At 43.9% G+C, this 24,854-nt stretch overlaps 1 protein-coding gene across 1 annotated transcript; it reads left to right on the top strand.

The window, feature by feature from the left end:
• Window positions 1–10,150: 10,150 nt before the first annotated feature.
• Window positions 10,151–23,267, top strand: LOC310856765 (tripartite motif-containing protein 16-like; the record flags this gene model as incomplete). Its single annotated transcript, XM_083762240.1, has 2 exons — window positions 10,151–10,406; window positions 20,896–23,267. 2 exons carry the CDS (start codon window positions 10,151–10,153, stop codon window positions 23,265–23,267), a joined length of 2,628 nt encoding a protein of 875 aa, XP_083618366.1.
• Between the last annotated feature and the right edge of the window lie 1,587 nt (window positions 23,268–24,854).

Genomic DNA, 24,854 nt, shown 5'->3' with positions numbered 1-24,854 from the left:
CATGCAGCAGGGTTGTACAATCCGAAGTAGCTTTGAATCTATTGACACAGGTGACATCAGTAGCCTATGTTTACGCTACATTCAGAATCAGCACAATAGTTATACAATAGTTCTGTAGTTATGTTTATAACAACAGTGAAGACATCGCTTTAGATCAGTGGTTCTCAAAGTGTGTGTGTGTGTGTGTGTGTGTGTGTGTGTGTGTGTGTGTGTGTGTGTGTGTGTGTGTGTGTGTGTGTGTGTGTGTGTGTGTGTGTGTGTGTGTGTGTGTGCGCGCGCACACACACGGTATAAAAGATCTCGCGCGCCTCTTCTCCAGCACATTTCTTCGAAATTCAACTCCAAAACTAAATATACATCAAAATGAGTGGCCGAGGAAAGACCGGAGGATAATATTATAGTCCTCTGAACTATAAAGCCGCAGGCACCGGGGGTGTCTGCGGTACCTGTAAACTAATTTCTCTCATATCTGACACCTAAAAAAAAAAACAAAAAAAAAACGGTGAACAGAAAGCACGAATATAGGGGGAAATGCCCCCTGCGGGGGAGGACCCACGGTCCGAGCCCGGAGACCGGACAGGGCGGCACTGGGCTCGGATCCGCTTTATCGGACATGGAGAGCCTCCGAGCAGAAGCGTGGTCGGACAGTATCTGCTCAGAACTAGGTGGATGGAAGTGAGTGAAATATACTCCTTTATTGCCCTACCAAACAGGAGAGAGTTTGAACTCTCTTTCCCACCGTGAAGGTTCCCTGCGGAAATTCAGCACCCTTTTTGCAGACAGATCTGTAGAGGGCGAGTGGAAGGACTTTGAACTTCATTCCTCGGTGCCTGTCGACACACTCATTGTCATGATCATGTTCTGGACGGCAAGAGTAGCGGATTATGACATCGAGCAGTACCTGAGCAGGTACTGCACACTCTTGCGCCCAGTGGAAAAGCTCCTGGATGAGTTTGGCTTGTGGTATGGGGTCCGACGCTACAGAGTCAAGCTGCATAAACCAGGCAGTGACGGGCGACCCGTAGACCTCCCTAAAGCCCCGTTTCCACCGCCCAAGCTAGCTTCTGCTTTGGCTTCGTGGTCCCATGTTATCTCTATGAAGAGCAGCTTTTGAGCTTTGAAGCTTGGAATGAACAGCTTTTTTTTTTTGCTTTGCTTTCATGCTCACCAAAACTCAACTTTATTGCTGCTTTGAAACGCTGGAGCTTTTCAAAGCTGCGTGTAGCCAATCAGAGCACAGCGTGGTTTGAGGGGGCGGAGTTGAGACCATTTCACAAAACGAAAAGGCTGTGCAAAAGCTGTCCGCTGCAATTCTCCGAATTAAAAAATATACTTTTTAAATATGGGCTGTATATGAAATATGAAAGGATATTTGGCATCTCCATAGCCGATTTTATCGATAGAAATTAAAGTTTATATGAGAAACAAGTTGTCGAAGCGGTGAAAACAGGTTGTGTTCCGTGTTCCCAGTGGATTGATACTTTTTCTGGGGAGAATAGTTCCTGCATTCACGCCCCCGCCCCGGTTCTCATCGAAGCCATTCATGCGGAGTTGCGGACTACTGCCCAGTCCAGAACGGCGCTGTCCGTCGCTGAATGTGGACTAAACAGTGCACACACACACACGGCTGATGAATTAGCAGATATAGATCGATAGATGGAAAAACAATTAAACAATATAGTTCCAACCGGTGTCGGAGTTTTCCCCCAAAGTGGCCAAACATTTGCCGAGAAGAGGGGAGGAGACGCCCGCTCTCAGCCGGTCGTCGTATGTGTGTGTGTGTGTGTGTGTGTGTGTGTGTGTGTGTGTGTGTGTGTGTGATATTGAGCGCCCGACACGGGGACACGTGTGTGTGTGTGTGTGCAGAGCCGAAGAGTTTGATCAATCCTCATGGGGGCCCGCCCCCCCCCCCCCCCCCCCCCCGCAGCCCCGCCTCCCCGCACCCCCCCCCCCCCCCCCCCCCCCCCCGCCGCAGCGCGGAAAAAAATAAGTTGTTTTCGCTGGTACTTTTAAAGCAGCTTCTATAGGCCAATGTCCAAGCCAAGGTGAGGACTTTCAGGACTATATTATTTTTATTATGAGAGAGAGAGAGAGAGAGAGAGGGAGAGAGAGAGGAAGAGAGAGAGAGGGAGAGAGAGAGAGAGGGAGATATAGAGAGATACGGAGAGAGAGAGAGAGAGAGATCATAGCTGGCGGCGGGTGCGTTTTTGGGTAGGCTACAGAATTGCGTTGGGGGGGGACTGTCGCGGCCGAGCGAAGCGAGGCCGCCGCCGCGGATTTATTTATTTCCCAAATGGTCTAAAAATGAGTTCTTTAGCATACTTTTACCAATGAATTAGCCTATACACAGACAGCGACTGATCAGCCTATTTTGGACGATATGGGTCTTTTCTCGAGTCAGTGTGTAGTCTCACTAGTCTGTGGTTAGGTCTCTTTGGTGAATTCTTGACCACTGTGCAATGCAAACTAATAGGCGAGTGTGCTCCGGTGTGGTATTTCCGAACGCGCCCTTTATGTCACGCCTCAAGAACAACTACAAAAGAAACCCGATTAGCACTTTTTAACACCTCTTGGACGGCCGGTGTCTCTCAAGACAGACTGTTGCCTGAGGAACAACAGGGGAGGCGCTGTTTTCCCGAATATTTGACGATGGGATTCTCAGATTGCCGGCGGAGAGGTCCAAAATGTTCGGAATTCCCAGAAAATATGTAATGTAAATGTAAAATGTCCACGAAAATCTTCATGGGGGCCGAAAGGGGCCCTAGGATCCTTCATGGGGGCCATGGCCCCGTGGCCCCCACAGACTCTACGTCGCTGTGTGTGTGTGTGTGTGTGTGTGTGTGTGTGTGTGTGTGTGTGTGTGTGTGTGTGTGTGTGTGCGCGCGAGAGAGAGATCAATAATTTATATTATATCAGTTGTATGATATCGATATGCATGCGCGCGGACATCCCTGATCCGACCTGTCATGTGCCGGTCGTCATGTGTGTGTGTGTGTGTGTGTGTGTGTGTGTGTGTGTGTGTGTCGGTCGGTAGCTATGTTGATTGTTGAAACATGGGCACCGTGAATCATACCTTTATTTATGCAATATGTTGCACGTGTTTTGTGATTGGTTTGCTGCGTTCTGAATCGATAAACCAATGGCATATAGATTAGATTTATTTGAGGGAATCATTTCAATTGGTTTATTGCGTTCATGTAGGCCTATCGATGAACCTCATAGCAAAAGTTGAAAGACAGTAGATAGCCTATGTTTATAGATAGATAAAACACAATCCCCCCGTGTGTGTGTGTGTGTGTGTGTGTGTATGTGTGTGTGTGTGTGTGTGTGTGTGTGTGTGTGTGTGTGTGTGTGTGTGTGTGTGTGTGCGCGAGAGAGATCAATATAATATTATAATTATAATATTATAATAATAATCAGTTGAATGATATGCATGCGGACATCCATGATCCTCCGACTGTAAATGATAATGTGAAAAATCTAATTAATTATACATCATTTGGAAGTCCCTGACATGAGAAAAACTGGATTAAACTGATATGAACTAAATTATATGATACTGACATGATACTGACATGATACTGGCCATGATACTGACATGATACTGACATGATACTGACCATGATACTGACATGATACTGTCATGATACTGACATGATACTGACCATGATACTGACATGATACTGACATGATACTGACATGATACTGACATGATACTGTCATGATACTGACATGATACTGACCATGATACTGACATGATACTGACATGATACTGACATGATACTGACCATGATACTGACATGATACTGACATGATACTGACCATGATACTGACCATGATACTGACCATGATACTGACATGATACTGACATGATACTGGCCATGATACTGACATGATACTGACCATGATACTGGCCATGATACTGACATGATACTGACATGATACTACCATGATACTGACATGATACTGACATGATACTGACATGATACTGACCATGATACTGACATGATACTGACATGATACTGACCATGATACTGACATGATACTGACATGATACTGTCATGATACTGACATGATACTGACCATGATACTGACATGATACTGACATGATACTGACATGATACTGACCATGATACTGACATGATACTGACATGATACTGACCATGATACTGACCATGATACTGACCATGATACTGACATGATACTGACATGATACTGGCCATGATACTGACATGATACTGACCATGATACTGACATGATACTGACATGATACTGGCCATGATACTGACCATGATACTGACATGATACTGACATGATACTGGCCATGATACTGACATGATACTGACATGATACTACCATGATACTGACCATGATACTGACATGATACTGACCATGATACTGACCATGATACTGGCCATGATACTGACATGATACTGACATGATACTACCATGATACTGACATGATACTGACATGATACTGACCATGATACTGACCATGATACTAACATGACACTGACATGATACTGACCATGATACTGACATGATACTGACATGATACTGACCATGATACTGACATGATACTGACATGATAAAAAAAATATATATATATATATATATATAAATAATAATATTTATATTAATATAAATAATAATAAAAAAATAAAATAAATAAAATAAATAATAATAAATAAATAAAATTATAAATAAATAAATAAATCATTGTGCCAACTAGTAGGCTAGGCATACTTTAATTTAATTAATTAATAACTTTCACAACTATTTATTTATTTATTATTTTATTTATTTATTATTTTATTTATTTACTTATTTTTATTTTCAGTATCATGTCAGTATCATGGCCAGTATCATGTCAGTATCATGGTCAGTATCATGGCCAGTATCATGTCAGTATCATGGTCAGTATCATGTCAGTATCATGGTCAGTATCATGTCAGTATCATGGTCAGTATCATGTCAGTATCATGGTCAGTATCATGTCAGTATCATGGTCAGTATCATGTCAGTGTCATGGTCAGTATCATATCATTTAGTTCATATCAGTTTAATCCAGTTTTTCTCATGTCAGGGACTTCCAAATGATGTATAATTAATTAGATTTTTCACATTATCATTTACAGTCGGAGGATCATGGATGTCCGCATGCATATCATTCAACTGATATAATATTATATTGATCTCTCTCGCGCGCACACACACACACACACACACACACACACACACACACACACCCACACACACACACACACACACACACACACACACACACGGGGGGGATTGTGTTTTATCTATCTATAAACATAGGCTATCTACTGTCTTTCAACTTTTGCTATGAGGTTCATCGATAGGCCTACATGAACGCAATAAACCAATTGCGCATCTGCTTAAACTGCCTGTTTTCTCTCAGCTCAAGCCAGCTTGAGTGACAGGTACCTTGTACACGCCCACTTTCTCAAAAAAAAGCAGCTTTGAAATGAGTTCAGCTTTGCTTTCATTTCCAGCTTTGGCCGGTCGGAACGGGGCTTAACTCCATTTCCCTGGGGCCATACAATGGGAAAATCACGTATGCAGGCCAGATACAGAGATGCTATATCTGCCAGTCCAGATTTCACCAGGTGAAAGAATGTGACATCGTGAAGTGCTGGAAATGTGGTATGACTGGCCACAAGGGGAAGGAGTGTATACTAGTGCCGGAGTCTGTAGCCTGTGCAATGAAGTGGGGCACACTTTCTTCACCTGCCCACAATCGTACAGCAACAGAGCAAAGCGCCTTCATTCAGCTGGAGACACCGCTGAGTTGTGTGAGTAGAATTACTCAAACGCGTCAAATGTTATCAACCTTCTACATTGCTTTTGTTGCGTCTCTCAGCATGTAGTTTCATTATAATGATGTTTTTCTCTCAGCCTGCTTTGTGAGCTCGTAGATCAGCTATTTTAGCTGCTGCATGATGTATAATATAATAATATAATATATATAGGGCCATAAAGTGGTTAATAATCTATTTTAACAATATCATTTTATTCTCTTGTATATTCATACACACTCTTGGCACCATTTGTCTTGTGATGTCATCATCATTTTATGGAATTTTATGTGAAATATCGATTAAATTTTTCCAGATTCTTTATTTTAATTCATTTTTAATGTCATAAACCGTAACCAACATGATAATATTAGCAGAATTATAATATGAGAATGTAGAGTAGCCTATGGCAACTGCGCCGACCTAAACGGCAAAGCATTGCAGAGGGTTGTGCGGACAGCCGGACGCATCAGCAGATGTGCTCTCCCCCCCATCCAAACCCTGTACGATGACAGCCGGACGCATCAGCAGATGTGCTCTCCCCCCCCCCCCCCCCCCCCCCCCATCCAAACCCTGTAGCCTACGATGAAAGCTGTGCTCTCCCCCCCATCCAAACCCTGTACGATGAAAGCTGTGTCAATCAAAGCTTGGGGAATCATGAAGGATTCAAGCCATCCCAACCGCAGACTGTTTGAGTTTCTGCTGCATGGAAAAACGGTTTTGAAGTCTCAAAGCTACTGGAAATAGATTTATATTTTTTACTTTGGGAAAACATGTACATAATGATGTAACAATAAAGTACAACCTTGAACCTTGAATAAATGTCTATTGTTTTATGAGAGTACTTTGTCTTCATATCTGTCACTACTGTGGAGCACAACAGAGAGTATTTAAAAAAGTCCCTCATTAATATACTGTAGGCTATATATTTTTAATGCAATTCATTAGGTTAAAGTCACAGCACATCATATATTATCGGAATCACTTCTGCTCAGACATATAACCTCATTTTTGTTACATTTAAGATAAGAACAAACAATACAGAAACAAACAACCACAGAAAAGATGCACACAAACTAGAACTAATAATATCCTGTAGTGTAGGCCTACGTGTGTGTGTGTGTGTGTGTGTGTGTGTGTGTGTGTGTGTGTGTGTGTGTGTGTGTGTGTGTGCTCTACTGATATTTTCTGTCTCTGCTGCTGTTGTGAGCTCTGCTCTATCAGCTTTTATTTCAAACTGTCCATAGACTCCATACAATGTGAGTTTGTGCAGGGGCGGAGTTTAGTGCTGTGAGCTGCCATTGGCCTGTTTAGTGTGTGTGTGTGTGTGTGTGTGTGTGTGTGGCTGTGAATACACTGGCGGGCGTGAAAGCTTCAGAAGTCCGTCGCGTCAGGTCTCACTTTAAATCCTTCCGGGGCTTTGGGCGGTTCCTAGAGGAGACGCACACGGAAGCCTATTTAAACGCCTGTAGTCCTCTATTTCTTCGTTAGCGAAGTGGGCGTGAGAGGGACGTTTGAGTGACAAGATGTTGACACAGACAAAGGCGCATTCTAATGTAGGCTATAAGTTGCTCTGTTGCTTCTTCGCTGTCATGGCTGTTTAGACGACTGGTTAACGTACGTGCCTTTGGAACGGGGGACCCGGGTACGCCTCCCGGCCGAGGAGTTTTAAAACTAGTTTTGTTTTCGCCGACGACTTGCGGACGGACAATTTACATCTGACGCTCTCCTCCGCGCGGCGTCAGATGTAAGCTGCCGACAAGCGTGTGTCACCCGGCGGTGAGAAGGAGAAGGAGATTTTTGATTGATTGATTTAAATATTTATTAACAGTTTGCAGAATTACAATACATTTCAAGCACAAACTCAATACAAAGACTGTTAACTGTGAGTGGACGAACCAATTAAGCATTACACTTGTTTACAACAGGGTCCACATTGTTCAATTCATCAAAACATTAAAGACGTACAAATAGACACTTCTATATAGTTAAAGAACAGAACAGGAATTCATCATAAAACAGTGTTCCCTGACCGGGAACCGAACCCGGGCCGCGGCGGTGAGAGCGCCGCACCCTAACCACTAGACCACCACGGAGATGGATAATGGTGATGAGAAGGGCAGCACATGATGAAGAGAACGGGCTATTTTATAAAGTATAAAAAAAAGTTATTTTCAATGTCATGGATCAGGGTTACAGTAGTAAATGACAATGTAATTCAGCCAGGGGTGCCATGGATGAAAAGATTACAGGGGTGATCTGAAGCAAACATGAGAACCAATGCTTTACTTTATTTCTTCAGACGATTTTTCAATGTTTTGTTAACAATTTGGACATAATGTTACTTCGAGCAGTTTGCCCACTGCCCAGATGTCTTCCTGTATCCCTTGACATGGCTTCACAATTCCCTCCCAGGGGGCGTTTGACAGCGTGAAAGAAGACAACTACAAGTATAACTCCTCCCAGTGGATGGGCTGCAGGCTGCATCTGTTCCATTGGCTAGTGCCTATCACTGCCGGGTGACACGCTTCATTTTCACGCTTGTGCGCGGCTTCCATTTGAGTCTGTCCGTCGCGTCCATTTGAGACTGTCCGTAGCGTCCGTCGGACGCGGAGGTGGAGCTTATTTTCCATCCACCAGCTGTCTAAAAAACCCACGAAGAAGAAATCTTGAGCTTCAAGTTCACGCCTGCTGACGGCTAGATGTGCTCACAGGGTGTGTGTTCTCAGATCAGTGTTCCTTTTTTCCTTTCCCCCTCTTTTCTCGGTTGTATTTCAGTTTTAATAGACATATTTGGAGAGAGAAAAACAGTGTTTTGTCTTCAGGAGTTCATCAAATTTTAATTTAGGTTTTATTTCATAGACTGAACAGAAAAACAAAAGTACTGACTCAAGTTTCAACAGGGTTTTTTTTTTTTACCAGTGGATCATTGAAACCCCCCCCCCCATCCAAACCCTGTAGCCTACGATGAAAGCTGTGCTCTCCCCCCCATCCAAACCCTGTACGATGAAAGCTGTGTCAATCAAAGCTTGGGGAATCATGAAGGATTCAAGCCATCCCAACCGCAGACTGTTTGAGTTTCTGCTGCATGGAAAAACGGTTTTGAAGTCTCAAAGCTACTGGAAATAGATTTATATTTTTTACTTTGGGAAAACATGTACATAATGATGTAAGAATAAAGTACAACCTTGAATAAATGTCTATTGTTTTATGAGAGTACTTTGTCTTCAATCATATCTGTCACTACTGTGGAGCACAACAGAGATTGTATGCTTGTAATATCGACTATTTAAAAAAGTCCCTCATTAATAGGCTATAGGCCTACTGTATATTTTTTAATGCAATTCATTAGGTTAAAGTCACAGCACATCATATATTATCGGAATCACTTCTGCTCAGACATATAACCTCATTTTTGTTACATTTAAGATTGAACAAACAATACAGAAACAAACAACCACAGAAAAGATGCACACAAACTAGGACTTATAATGTCCTGTAGGCCTACGTGTGTGTGTGTGTGTGTGTGTGTGTGTGTGTGTGTGTGTGTGTGTGTGTGTGTGTGTGTGTGTGTGTGTGTGTGTGTGTGTGTGTGTGTGTGTGTGTGTCTGTGTGTGTGTGTGTGTGTGTGTATTTGTTGTAAGCTGTGCTGCTAGTGACTATGTATGATACAATGTGAGTTTGTGCAGGGGCGGAGTTTAGTGCTGTGAGCTGCCATTGGCCCGTTTAGTGTGTGTGTGTGTGTGTGTTCTCAGATCAGTGTTCCTTTTTTCCTTTCCCCCTCTTTTCTCGGTTGTATTTCAGTTTTAATAGACATATTTGGAGAGAGAAAAACAGTGTTTTGTCTTTAGAAGTTCATCAAATTTTAATTTAGGTTTTATTTCATAGACTGAACAGAAAAACAAAAGTACTGACTCAAGTTTCAACACAGGTTTTTTTTTTTTTACTAGTGGATCATTGAATCCCCCCCCCGCCCACACACACACACACACACACACACACACACACACACACACACACACGCACACACACACACACACACACACACACACACACACACACACACAACCAAGAAGAACCTCCCATTTCCTTGTCCTGTGATATCTGTGGCTTTGATTGGCCCCCTCCCCCATCACACACAACTGTGACTTCCATTGGAAAATGAGGCGGCCATGAAACACGGACAGCACAAGCACAGCCACAGAGCATGTTCGTCTCTTATTATACTCACTATTACTCAGTCTCTAAGGTTCGTCTGATGTCTGTACGAAGCCTAAGAAAACGCAACCAAACTAAACTCTTTCAGTCAGTCAGACGGACGTACTTAAATGGCGCAGCAGGGAGTTCAACTGGACCAGGAACAGTTGAGTTGTTCTGTCTGTCTGGATCTACTGAAGGATCCAGTGACTGTTCCCTGTGGACACAGCTACTGCAGGAGGTGTATCGAGAGATTCTGGAACCAGGACGACCAGAGAGGAAGGTTCACGTGTCCACAATGCAGACACGGCTTCATCCCAAGACCTGTTCTGAAGAAAAACACCATGTTGGCTGAGGTGGTGGAGAGCCTGAAGAAGACGAAGACCGGTGAGACAAGTTTCTTGTGTAAATATACAGTTCACTGTCTGTCAGATATAATTTATAAACCAATAAAGAGATGGAACGCTTCATTACAAGAATATAAAAGGCTAACAAGGCAGTGTAGCAGGCTATCTTGAGGGGAAACAATATGTTGCACGTGTGTGTGTGCGTGTGTGTGTGCGTGCGTGTGTGTGTGTGTGTGCGTGTGCATGCGCGATATGAAATGTGAGCTTTAATCATATTCCATCATAGCTCTGGTCCATAGCCTTCTACTGCTTCAATTCTGCCCTGCAGTAAGGCTATGTGACTATCAGTATTAGAGCCCGACCGATGCCATATTTTTGGGTCCGATGCCGATGCCGATTTTGGAGAGACCTACACCACCAATGCCGATACGATGCCGATGTTTTGGACCGATGTTTAGTCATTAATAAAAATAATAATAAATACATTTTAAAAACTTCTAAACTTAAAAATATGTTTTTTTCTATTAGGTTAACAATAGAATACATTGACATTGGCACATAAGGCTTTTTTTGAGGGGGCTAGTGAATCATGGTGTGTGTTAGGGCTGACCTTCGATTACGTTTTTGATGATCGACGCTTCGATATAAATTAGTTTCGATCTTCAACGCTTCGAAACCCAAGGGGGGGGGGGTGCGAGGTGCGCGATGCGAGGCGCGCACCTTAAACAATAGCGGAGAGAAAGGCATGCTTGGATTGGTCTCATTTATTTAAAACGATAAGCATTGAAGCAACAACTGTTGCAGCCTTCATGAAAGCAGTGACGCACAAATAATTAGTGATCGACCGATATGGTTTTTGGCCGATATTTCCGATCACCGATTAGTGGACAAATCAAAAAGCCGATAGCCGATTATGAGCCGATTATTTAAGTTAAAAAAAAAAGTTTTTACAGTAACATAAATTCCAACACAAGAATTCCTTGAAATGCATTATTGATATTTATCGCTTATAAGAAGCACCAACATCGTTTCAGTAACACTTCCCCCCCCTCCATCAAATGCAGCTTTTTTTTAAATTGCATGTACTGTAGCAGCATATATATGTATCTATGTATGTATCTATCTATATATTTATCTATGAATGCACCAAGTGTGTGTGTGTGTGTGTGTGTGTGTGTGTGTGTGTGTGTGTGTGTGTGTGTGTGTGTGTGTAATTGTCCAGAACCGCCCCAAAAAGGCCTCTGCCCGGGATCTGGACCGGGCCCATGCCCACTGCCCAGCATCCATATATGGAGCTGGCTCCATATTTGGGCATGCCTGACACAGAAGACAGAACTCCACAAGCTGGCTGCCTATACTACCTATTTGGGCATGCCTTACAAAGAACTCCATATATGGGCATAAAAGGGAGACAGACATAATTACTGGGTGGGGCATTCATTTCCAACTTGCATCGTTCCAAGTAGGTCAGTGCCCAATGGGCTGTAGAGGCACTACTAGTTTATCAAAATTGGTGATCTACAAGCCCACAGCACATTGCAGCATGACATGTTGAGAGCTTGTAGATCTGCTGCCCAAACTCTCCAAAGCCATGTGCCTTGTTTGCCACTTTCAAGATCACTGGCCACTTTTTTAATGCATGTAGAATTTGTTTTTACCATTCATTTTATAGCAATAAAAGACAATATGTCTCAAAACACTGGCCAACAATAAAGTTATTGGCAACTAATTATAGCCAACATGCAATAATCATATTAGGCTGGTCAGGATGGGGGGAAAAAACGTTGTCCTGTGTGTGTGTGTGTGTGTGTGTGTGTGTGTGCGTGCGCACACACACACACACACACAGACACACGGACACAACAGGCAATCAATACAACGTGTTACAGCTGTTGTTTGCAGCGTTAGCAGGCAGCAGCTAGCTTGGCTAACGTAGTTCTACCACTGCTCTCTGTGACTCTGTCCCTCTCACGTGTGGATTTTATTTTGGTTAATTGAAGATGAAAACAGCAAAGCTTTTTTATCGTTACAAGGTTAGTAGCCTCCTCCCTGCAGTGGCCCTCTCTCTGACTCCGTGTGTGTGTGTGTGTGTGTGTGAGAGAGAGAGAGAGAGAGGAGACGTCAGTCTGTAGAGCGGAGCTAAGCCGTGTCTACCTTAGAGATATATAACTCTATGGTGTCTACTCCTCCGGGGGTGGAGCACTGGGAGACTCAGACACGCAGCTATACATTTCCTTACAACCGTACTCTACCGGATTTTCAATGAAAGTGGTTGTTTCACCATGTTTGCGCATTTATGAGAAATATAATAATCGGCCGTTTTTTTTTCGATTATTTGTTTTTAGCACCGATACCGATATTAATTAAAATCATGAATATCGAAGCCGATAATCGGCCGTGGCCGATTATCGGTCGATCACTACAAATAATTAGGCTTAATAAAACAAGTCAACTGCCTGACACAGGCATTACCTCTCAAAAAAATAATATATATATAGCCTATAATCAAAGCTTCTCTTCCGATTGAAACTCAGATGTGAAAACACCAAAAAAAGCACCAGTCCTGGAGCCCCAGGCGCGCTAATTTGCGCCGCGGTCTACGCCGCTCTCAGACCCTTCCGACGAGGATCTTTCTTGGGGTAGAAAAGTGTGGATGACCGCGGCTCAAATTAGCGCGCCTGGAGCCCAGGAGGTCAGGGGCCTTTTCCCCTGTCCCATGCGTGATTCGCCGCGGATTTTTCGCCGCGGATTTTTCGCCCCACTTGGGCCATCCCATATGTGTTCTTTGTTCTCCTTGCATATTCTAAAATGCAACCACACTTTAAATTTATTTTGTGGCGGCATGAGTGCAGGCTGCTGTGTGTGTGTGTGTTGACTTCCTTGTTGTTACCACCACGAGTGAGCCGAGAGGGGAGGAGGCGTTGCGGTGCTGCGAGGCGCGAGCATGGCTCGCGGACCAAACGGGGCCGTCTCGCGGACCAAAAGCGGCCGCTTTTTTTTAATGACTATTCGATTCAAAATTTAAAAATCGATTCCCGTGCGTATCGATTGAACATCGATTAATCATTTTTTTTGGGTCAGCCCTAGTGTGTGTGTGATATGAAATGTCCAGTACCTCCCCAGTGTCTGCCCAGTGCCTCCCCAGTGTGCCCCTGAGTGCCCCCCCAGTGCCTCCCCAGAGCCTCCCCCGCAGTGTCTTCCCAGTGCCTCCCCAGTGTGCCCCTGATTTCCTCCCCACTGCCTCCCCACTGCCTCCCCAGTGTCTCCCCAGTGCCTCCCCAGTGTCTCCCCAGTGTCTTCCCAGTCCCTCCCCAGTGCCTGCCCAAATAAATTAATAATTGTATTTTATTCTCCGCAAGCTGGTGTGCCGCAAGCCGCAAGTGAGGGGCACTCACTTCCCTCAGGTGTGATTTTTTTATTCATGTTAAGTTGTTGCTTGGTATGAATGAGGCCATGGATGGGCTGTGCAATAAGTGAATAGCAAAACGTGTTTGTGACTTTGTGTCATAAAATAACATGAAGTCAGTTAGCATGACGTTCAATGAGGGATATTAATTTATATAATTATGTGCGCACTGCGCAGACAACAGCTGAACAGAGTGAACACGGATCATTATGTGCACAAGTTTGGCACGTCAAACTGTCATGAGTGTATTCTTATGGCTGTTGACTGGGGGGAAAAAATACCATTTGGATTGGATTAACAGTTTCCGTGCCGCGAATGGATTACTCCAGGTTAATGTCGCTGCCGTATCGGACATACCCGCCTTTTGTTTTATGTGTTTAATCCGCCGTAATGTAATGAATCAAAAGAAAATCCGTCTTCGTCGCGGAGTATGAGACTGGATGGCTTCGCTTTGATGACGAAACCGGAAATCGTCACATTAGTCCAGGCAATCTAGCCCATTTTAGACCCAAAAAACAGACTAATTAAAATAGTTTTTTTTTCAACAGATATCATTTCTATGAGGTGTCTAGAATAACATACTAAAAGTCCTAAGAAATCCTAGATGCGGAAATATGTTTAATTCTCATCAATTCAAGATGTGTGATAATACCTCGAGAAAACTAAACACCCTAATGGGCTTTTTTTTTTTTTTTGTTCTATCACAATGAAACTTTCCACAATGAATCTTAACCTGAAAACTAAACTTTTTTGTATTACAAGTTTCTCTGAAACTTAATTTGAATATGCAAATTAGCTTAATATATATTGAATATGCCCACATTTGCATATCACGAAAATTACTTTTCCCCAAAATGTATAATATTTACATTGTTGTTTGTTAATTATATCAAACACACTGATCAGACTTTCATGAACAATTTCATAAAAATATTGTGACTTCATATAATAACATCAAAAACATGTATGACAAATGCATAAATCCGTCAAATCTTCCTCCAACCATCCTACTGCTAATGGTTGATGGCAATGCTGCTTTTGGACTGGCCTCTAACCTGAAACCTGCCGGGCTTGGTTGTACCTACTGGGGGCATAACCCCCACCGGTATAGTCCTCAGGGTCACAGAGGCACACAAGCCTCCCCACCACGACAAGGTAGCAACAACAGGGGAGGTTCCCCTGCTAACGTGGCCCAGGAAAGAGAAGTCTGGAACTCTATGCAACCCGACTTCGGATGAGCGGATGAAGATGAATGGATGGATGAATTTGCAAAACATTAAAGGGATTGTGTCATTGTGACATTAAAAATAAATGAATTAATGTCACATGTGAAACCTTTGAGTAGGAAAGACACAACATAATTGTAGCGACAGCTGTGTGATGGAGTCTACCTGGAGGAGACAGAGCTGTGTGATGGAGTCTACCTGGAGGTGACAGAGCTGTGTGATGGAGTCTACCTGGAGGAGACAGAGCTGTGTGATGGAGTCTACCTGGAGGAGACAGAGCTGTGTGATGGAGTCTACCTGGAGGAGACAGAGCTGTGTGATGGAGTCTACCTGGAGGAGACAGAGCTGTGTGATGGAGTCTACCTGGAGGTGACAGAGCTGTGTGATGGAGTCTACCTGGAGGTGGGAGAGCTGTGTGATCGAGTCTACCTGGAGGTGACAGAGCTGTGTGATGGAGTCTACCTGGAGGTGACAGAGCTGTGTGATGGAGTCTACCTGGAGGTGGGAGAGCTGTGTGATGGAGTCTACCTGGAGGAGACAGAGCTGTGTGATGGAGTCTACCTGGAGGAGACAGAGCTGTGTGATGGAGTCTACCTGGAGGAGACAGAGCTGTGTGATGGAGTCTACCTGGAGGTGACAGAGCTGTGTGATGGAGTCTACCTGGAGGTGGGAGAGCTGTGTGATGGAGTCTACCTGGAGGAGACAGAGCTGTGTGATGGAGTCTACCTGGAGGTGACGGAGCTGTGTGATGGAGTCTACCTGGAGGTGACAGAGCTGTGTGATGGAGTCTACCTGGAGGTGGGAGAGCTGTGTGATGGAGTCTACCTGGAGGAGACAGAGCTGTGTGATGGAGTCTACCTGGAGGAGACAGAGCTGTGTGATGGAGTCTACCTGGAGGTGGGAGAGCTGTGTGATTGAGTCTACCTGGAGGTGACAGAGCTGTGTGATGGAGTCTACCTGGAGGTGGGAGAGCTGTGTGATGGAGTCTACCTAGAGGTGACAGAGCTGTGTGATGGAGTCTACCTGGAGGTGGGAGAGCTGTGTGATGGAGTCTACCTGGAGGAGTCAGAGCTGTGTGATGGAGTCTACCTGGAGGTGACAGAGCTGTGTGATGGAGTCTACCTGGAGGAGACAGAGCTGTGTGATGGAGTCTACCTGGAGGTGGGAGATGTGTGATGGAGTCTACCTGGAGGAGACAGAGCTGTGTGATGGAGTCTACCTGGAGGTGACAGAGCTGTGTGATGGAGTCTACCTGGAGGTGAAAGAGCTGTGATGGAGTCTACCTGGAGGTGAAAGAGCTGTGATGGAGTCTACCTGGAGGTGGGAGAGCTGTGTGATGGAGTCTACCTGGAGGTGGGAGAGCTGTGTGATGGAGTCTACCTGGAGGTGACAGAGCTGTGTAATGGAGTCTACCTGGAGGTGGGAGATGTGTGATGGAGTCTACCTGGAGGTGACAGAGCTGTGTGATGGAGTCTACCTGGAGGTGGGAGATGTGTGATGGAGTCTACCTGGAGGTGGGAGATGGCCTGCAACAGCTTCAGGCGCGTCTGCAGAGTACAGGAACAAGAAGACTGGGATGGACTGAGACACTGCTGCAGCCAGGGGATGTCCTCCCAGAGGTAGGTCACCTGGCCTCTGTGACCCTGAGGACTATACCGGTGGGGGTTATGCCCCCAGTAGGTACAACCAAGCCCGGCAGGTTTCAGGTTAGAGGCCAGTCCAAAAGCAGCATTGCCATCAACCATTAGCAGTAGGATGGTTGGAGGAAGATTTGACGGATTTATACATTTGTCATACATATGAATGGTGTTTTTGATGTTATTCTATGAAGTCACAATATTTCGATGAAATGGTTCATGAAAGTATTATTGTGTTATTCTATGAAGTCACAATATTTCGATGAAATGGTTCATGAAAGTCTGATCAGTGTGTTTGATATAATTAACAAACAACAATGTAAATATTATACATTTTGGGGAAAAGTAATTTCCGTGATATGCAAATGTGGGCATATTCAATATATATTAAGCTAATTTGCATATTCAAATTAAGTTTCAGAGAAACTTGTAATACAAAAAAGTTTAGTTTTCATGTTAAGATTCATTGTGGAAAGTTTCATTGTGATAGGACAAAAGAAAAAAAAAAGCCCATTAGGGTGTTTAGTTTTCTCGAGGTATTATCACACATCTTGAATTGATGAGAATTAAACAATTTCCGCATCTAGGATTTCTTAGGACTTTTAGTATGTTGTTCTAGACACCTCATAGAGATGATCTATGGTGAGAAAAATTCTATTTTAATTAGTCTGTCTGGAAATGCTACTTTGCCTGGACTACATGCTGTGGGCTGCTAGGGCTTCTGGGAAATTGAGGCCAATGGAAATGCATTGGTTGCAACGCCTCATTGAAACCAATCTTGTGTGCGTCTTCCGGGTGCACCAAGATGGTGGATGCTACACACAGATCATAACAAACCACGGGAGCTTTTTTTGATGGATTTTCGCGGATTAAAAGCCCAAATAATTCAGCGTATGCTCTAAAGGTAATACAACAATCTCGGCAGTGAAGGGGGGTTGATTAAAATGCGGGTTAATCGTAAAAAACAGTCAAACTGTTAAGCTACCGTCGTCAAACAAACAGAAAATGATTGTTTTGCTACACAAATAATGGGATGATTACATTTTCTTCTCGTCCGTCGGAGGAACCGAGGCCACTAGTAGGCCTAATGACTGCTGCTTTCATGCCAAACTTTGAATTTGCTTTCAGGTATCTCTCGTAATTTGAGGGTTATGCTGCGTTTTGTATTTGTCGTTGAACAAAATGTCGGGGTTTTAGTTGGCTAAACGAACTGCTGAAGTTTGTAGAAGTTGGTGTGGCACTGCGCAGCACACACAGCGTGGGGAATTAACGTCTCATACAAAACTGAATTGTTAATATCTATTTATTTGGCGTTGTACAAGTATCCTGCCTAGACGATTACAATTGTAGTGTGCACACAAAGAAAGCCTCGCGTCGCAGCGCATCATTGATTCATTGGGCTTATTATGTTTTCTGTTTTCTGCCCCTGGAAGTCCCTCGGAGCCCAGGAGGTCGGGGCCTTTTCCCCCGTCCCATGCGACAAATGCCGCCTCGTTTTTCTCGGCTTGTTATATAGTATAGAACTCTCTTTGGGAACTTGGGAAGGCATTAGTCATAGATAACTTTAACATCAGTCAGTATAATCGAGAGGTTGATGAGAAAAACATTTGTGGATTATAAATATACACACCTTTTGGCTTTACCGGTGCAGACTCAAGGAAGAGGAATTGAGTCAACGAAGAAACGCATGTTGCGGCCGCAACATGCGCTTCTTCGTTGACTGTGGACTCGTTATAGCCTATCTCCCTCGGCTGGATAGTTTGTGTAAATGCATTTCAACGTTCATGTGCATGTCAAACAGAGAACATGTCACTGACTATAAACATCGGGACATCGGATTAAATAAACACCGATGTCCGATGTCACAAAATGGCAGGCATCGGCGCCCAAAATGACCGATACATCGGTGCGACCGACGGATCGGCCCGCTCTAATCAGTATTAAATCTCAAATCCAAATCAGACCAGCCTCTCTGACCTACTCACCAATAAAAAGACGGGTTGTGTCAATAGAAAGCCTACTTTCCTTAGTGGACGCACTCTGAGCCCCCCACCACACTATAAACGGTACTTTTTGGCCAGAAAGGGATTTGTTTTCACCAGAGGAAAAATATTCTCTATGAGGCAGTTCTATGGGCAATATCGGTAGAGGGCGCAGCGGAGTAACTAAAGGTATTTTTTTTCTGGTGGAAACTAAATCCCCTTTTGGCCAAAAAGTACCGTTTATACGTGTGGTGGGGGGCTCAGAGTGCGTCCACTAAGGAAAGTAGGCTTTCTATTGACACAACCCGTCTTTTTATTGGTGAGTAGGTCAAACGTTCGTGAGATTTCCACAAAAGAGGAAAGGCTTGTCTGATTTCGATTTGAGATTTAATACTGATAGTCACATAGCCTTACTGCAGGGCAGAATCGAAGCAGTAGAAGGCTATGGACCAGAGCAGTAGTAGAGGCCTGCAGAGGGTTAGCCGCAATTTGCAACTCTCCCAACTCATCCAATTTATGTTTGCGATATGCTTGTCTTAAACAACGCTATAAACTCACCAACATTGCAGCTGTAGTCCAAACTTGAATTATCCTCTTTCAATCTGCCGAGCTTGTTTTTCTTAAAAATCCCCGATAGATAGATAGATTTCTTTATCTCTGTGTCATGCACCAAAGGCGCCCAGCCCACATGGACTTACAGGACACACCATAACATTGCTTCAATATTGCATTGTGTAAAAGAAAGATTTTTACACAAACAAAACATTCTGCCTCATTTCCCACGATTTGCATAAAAAGTCTGCCAAAGCAAAAATACCCCTCCCAAAACAAAACTCCAGCTTCTCATAGTCCTCCAACCAGAAAAAGCCAGCACAGATGGTTGTCATCTTACAAAACAATACATGTCTTAACTCTTCATATAAAGGGCAGTAAAACAAAAAATTAATTTCATTTTCAATTTCTTTCAAATCACACACTAGACACACTCTGTCCTCCTCAGGAGTACCAATGAATCTACCCGTTTCTAAAGCTAATGGTAAGGTCCCAGAATGCAGCTGTGCACAAAAAGATCTCTGACCTTTGGATATATTTTGTGTAACATAAGGATCAGACAGGTTATGAGCTACTTTCTGTCAAGAAGTAGAAATGTTGGAGTTTGGAAGCGCTCGTTTTTCATTAAGGGGTTGCGCTGCTGCCTACTGCATTATGTGCAGATGTGAAACAGATGGCATGCAGGGCCATTCAGTGAATTACGACGAGCGCTTCCAAACTCCAGCACTCTTGACAGAAAGTAGCTCATGTCTACGGTGGATTTTTATGAAAAACAAGCTCTGCATATTGAAAGAGGATAATTCAAGCTTGGACTACAGCTGCAATGTTGGTGAGTTTAACGTTGTTTAAGGCAAGCAGATCGCAAACGCAAATTGGATGAGTTGGGAGTCAATGCAACTAGATTCATCCCATTATAAAAAAAAATAAAAAAAAATCTAGAGTTGCAAATTGCGGCTAGCAGAGGGGAGCTGTATGTGTCTACTCTGTACCCAGTTGATGGTCGTTGATACTCATTATTAATACATCAAGGAAGGCAATTCTGTTTCTGCACTGTCAAATAGGTCTACATCTATCCTAAGATTCCATCAAAGAAAGATTTTTTTAAGTTTGTTAACTCGAGCTAGGTTCCAAACAAGAAAGCATGTTTATACCTGTAGTTGTTCCACAGAAATGAGGTCATTTTACATGAAAAGTAATGCTACTTTTGTAATGTAGCCTAATTAAATAAAACATGTGAAAAGCTTGGGGGGAGATACATCATGAGAATCTTAAATCGGTCATTTGTCTGGAAAATAAAATTGTGTTTAAAATATTGTGAAAAATAATATTGTGACCCCCCCCAGTGCCTCCCCATGCAATGCCTCCCCAGTGCCTCCCCATTGTCTGCCCAGTGCCTCCCCCAGTGTCTGCCTAGTGCCCCCCTAGTGTCTCCAATAGCAATACAAGAGCAATAATATAAATTAATCTTAATTAATTCATCTAATTAATTCATCAAACATTTCGGCAAAGAAGGTTCTCCCCCGTGCCCAGCACCATGCCAAAGCGTTTTCCTGCAGGTGACGGTATATAACACAGAATGGTGGTAAGGCAGTAACAAAAACAATAGTTACTAGGCAACCAAGTCATGCTGGCTCAATTAGGTTACCAAATATGAGGGTACAGGCACATACAAATGAAATACATTTTTATCAAATTCATAAATACATGTCAATCAATCTTTCAACAGGACTCCAAGCTGCACCTCCTGAGCACTTCTACGCTGGACCTGGAGATGTGGCCTGTGATGTCTGCACTGGGAGGAGACTGAAAGCTGTGAAGACTTGTCTTCAGTGTCTGGTCTCTTACTGTGACACTCATCTCCAGCCTCACTATCAGTCTCCTGCCTTTAAGAAACACAAGCTGGTCAAAGCCTCTGGTGAGCTTCAGGAGAACATATGCTCTAGTCACAACAGGGTGAGTGAGCTCTTCTGTCGGACCGATCAGCAGTGTATCTGTTCTCTGTGCTCCGTGGAAGAACACAAAGGTCACGATACGACCTCAGCTGCAGCAGAACGGACTGAGAGACAGAAAGAGCTCCATACGAGTCAGCAGAACATCCAGCAGAGAATCCAGGAGAGAGAGAAAGACGTGAAGGTGCTTCACCATGAGTTGGAGTCCATCAACCACTGTGCTGACAGAGCAGTGGGTGACAGTGACGCCATCTTTACTGAGCTCATCTCTTCCATGGAGAGTAGACGATCTGAGGTGAGGGAGCTGATCAGAGATCAGCAGAAAAGTGAAGTGAGTCGTGCTGAGGAACTGAGGAGGCGTGTGGAGCAGGAGGTCACTGAACTGAGGAGGAGACATGCTGAGCTGGAGCAGCTCTCACTCACAGAAGATCACATCCATTTTCTACAGCGTTACACCTCCTCCCTCTCAACGATCAGTGGATCTACACACCCAGTCAGCAGCAATGTCCGTCCTCTGAGATACTTTGAAGATGTGACTGTGGCCATGTCTAAGATGAAGGAGAAACTAGAGGACATTCTTACAGAGGAAGGTGCAAATGTCTCAGAGACAGTGAACAGAGTGGATGTTTTACTGTCAACAGGACAAGAACCGAAGATCATAGCTGACGAACTAGAGGACATTTATACAGAGGAAGGGACAAATGTCTCAGAGACAGTGAACATAGTGGATGTTTTACCGTCAACAGCACCAGAACCCAAGACCAGAGCTGAGTTCTTACAATATTCACGTCCGATCACACTGGATCCAAACACCGCAAATCAATGCTTGTCTTTGTCTAAAGGGAACAGAAAAGTAACAGTGATGGACAAACCACAATTACATACTGATCACTCGGAGAGATTTACTGGAGTGTGGCAGGTTCTGAGTAGAGAGGCTCTGACTGGACGCTGTTACTGGGAGGTAGAGCTGAGTGGATACTGTGGCCGTATAGCCGTCTCACATGAAGACATCAGCAGAACAGGTGATGGTGAATGTGGATTTGGATCCAATGACAAATCGTGGTCTTTAGGATGTACCAAACGAGGTTATAGTTTCATACACGGAGGTATTGGAACTGACATCCCAGTGTGCCATGTGTCCTCCAGAGTAGGAGTGTACCTGGACCACAGTGCAGGTACTCTGTCCTTCTACAGCGTGTCTGACGACACCATGACGCTCCTTCACACAGTCCACGCCACGTTCACCCAAAACCTCCATGCTGGACTTTGGCTTTATTCGTCACCTGGAGACACTGCCGAGTTGTGTGACCTGGAGCAGTTCTCATTCACAGAGGAATTCCAATTCCAAGTCCGAGAGCGTTGCTGCTCTCTTGAACCTACACCAGTCAGCAACGATGACTGGGTGTATCTCAGCGACCAGAGATACGTTGAAGATGAGACTGTGGCCGAGTCCAATATGAGAGACAAACTAGAGGACAGTCTCACAGAGGAAGGGACAAATGTCTCAGAGACGGTGAGCAGAATGGATGTTTCACTGTCAACACCACCAGAACCCAAGACAAGAGCTGAGTTCTTACAATATGCACGTCCAATCACACTGGATCCAAACACCGCAAATGAATTCCTGTCTCTGTCGAAAGGGAACAGAAAAGTAACGCATATGAGCGAACCACAATCACACCCTGATCACCCAGAGAGATTCACTGGATGTTGTCAGGTTCTGAGTAGAGAGGGTCTGAGTGGATGCTGGTACTCTGAGGTAAAGTGGAGTGGATTCGTTGTTACAATAGCAGTTTCATATAAAGATATCAGCAGAGACGAGATGCCTATTGTAAGTGGATTTGGATCCATTGATCGGTCGTGGGCTTTATTGTGTGCCGATGAAGGAGAACAAGATCATAATGTTTTGCTAGATGTCGGAATCATGCACAACTTCTTTAAAACTCCCATCTCAGGCCCTGTGTCCTCCAGAGTAGGAGTGTACCTGGACCACAGTGCAGGTACTCTGTCCTTCTACAATGTGTCTGACGACACCATGACGCTCCTTCACACAGTCCACACCACATTCACCCAAAACCTCCATGTTGGTTTTTATCTTCATAGAAAGGGAGACACTGCTGAGTTGTGTGACCTCGAGCGTGTGTTGTGAGCTTGTAGATCAGCTATTTTAGTATGATGAAGTATATTAAAGTAGCCGGACGCGTCAGGACTCAGCAGATGTGCTCTCCCCCATCCAAGCCCTGTATGATGAACGCTGTGTCAATCAAAGCTCGAGGAATCATGCAGGATTCAAGCCGTCCCAACCGACTGTTGCTGCAGCATGGAAAACCGTTTCGCAGTCTCAAAGCCACTGGAAATAGACAAAAAACTTTGCTACTACAGGGAAAACATGCGAAAAGCTTCTTTCTCTGAACAATCAAGATACATGAACGAACTGATAAAAAAACTAGTGAGACACACACACACACACACACACACACACACACACACACACATACCTTTGCCCTCTTCTCGCACTAGTGTGGTCAAATTGCACCTTCCTAAGATACATTTGTTGTGCCTATGGTTGTTCACACAAAGTTCAGTGTGTGTATATATATATTTTTATGAGAGTACTTTGTCTTCGTAGCTGTCACATTGTGTGCTTGTTATCGGCTATTTAAAAATGTCCCTCTTTAATATTCTTTTTTTTTAATTGCAATTTATTGGGTTCAAGTCACAGCACATATCGGAATCACTTCTGCTCAGACAACCTCATTTTTATAAATTTTAGACATTTGAAAAGTTGTGAAATGGGACATTCTGCTGCATGAGTACTTTTACTTTTGTACAGTTTCCTGTACAAAAGGCCTGTTTTGATACCAATAAAAGTACTGGTCTAAAATCAATTTGGAATTCCGGACTTTTACTAATTACCAGTATTTCTACATTGCAGTATTGATACGTTAAAACGTGTGAATACCTTCTGCAACACTGATTATCAATCCATGACCAATATGTTGGACGTTTCTGGCTCGGCTAAAATGCCGTGGGTTTTCTGCTCGATGATGTAGCGATCATCTTATTTGTGAAAACATTTCAGTGACGGTGTGAGATGATCTGCAAGGAAAACGAGCTCTGTTGTCTCTGGGTTGTTTTAACTAAGGTAAAGTTTATTTTATTATCCACCACAAAAAGTTTAATTAGGCTACAGAAAATCTTAGACAGCCACTGCTGGCACAATACAATGTTTATTCTTCCTTGTATTGCATTGTGTGCAACGTTGATGTTAATTCTTTGTGATTGCATATTGCTGACATTAGTGCACATTTAGTTAATAATACAAACACATGTAGTCTCATTATAATAAAGGGATTTAATTAATAGGCTATCGTGTGTGTCTTCTCCAAGTTCTCCCAGACAGACAGTACGCACACACCACAGAGTCAGAGTGCATGTGGGTCCTGCATGTGCCTGCCTGGATGCGATGTGCATGCACACACGGTGCGCGCGGACACCATGAAGGGTTAACAGCAGCCTGGCTGCCTCCATGACCTCAGATATCAGAGTTGACATGAGGACAGAGTCGGTCAGCGTGCTGTTGAGCAAACACAAGACTCACTGAATGAGGGGGTTTCATCGTCTCTTTGGAGAAGCCCCTCTAATTACACAAGTTGACGCACAATGTAGAGGACCCCCTAATGTACATGTATTTTGCCACAGACCCCCAGGAGAGGACTTTTCAAAATTATTCCAA

The sequence above is a fragment of the Protomyctophum parallelum genome, assembly GCF_964188405.1.
Source record: "Protomyctophum parallelum genome assembly, chromosome: 3".
Lineage (NCBI taxonomy): Eukaryota > Metazoa > Chordata > Actinopteri > Myctophiformes > Myctophidae > Protomyctophum > Protomyctophum parallelum.
Note: the sequence above shows the minus strand (reverse complement) of the source record. Positions and strands in the feature narration are given on the sequence as shown.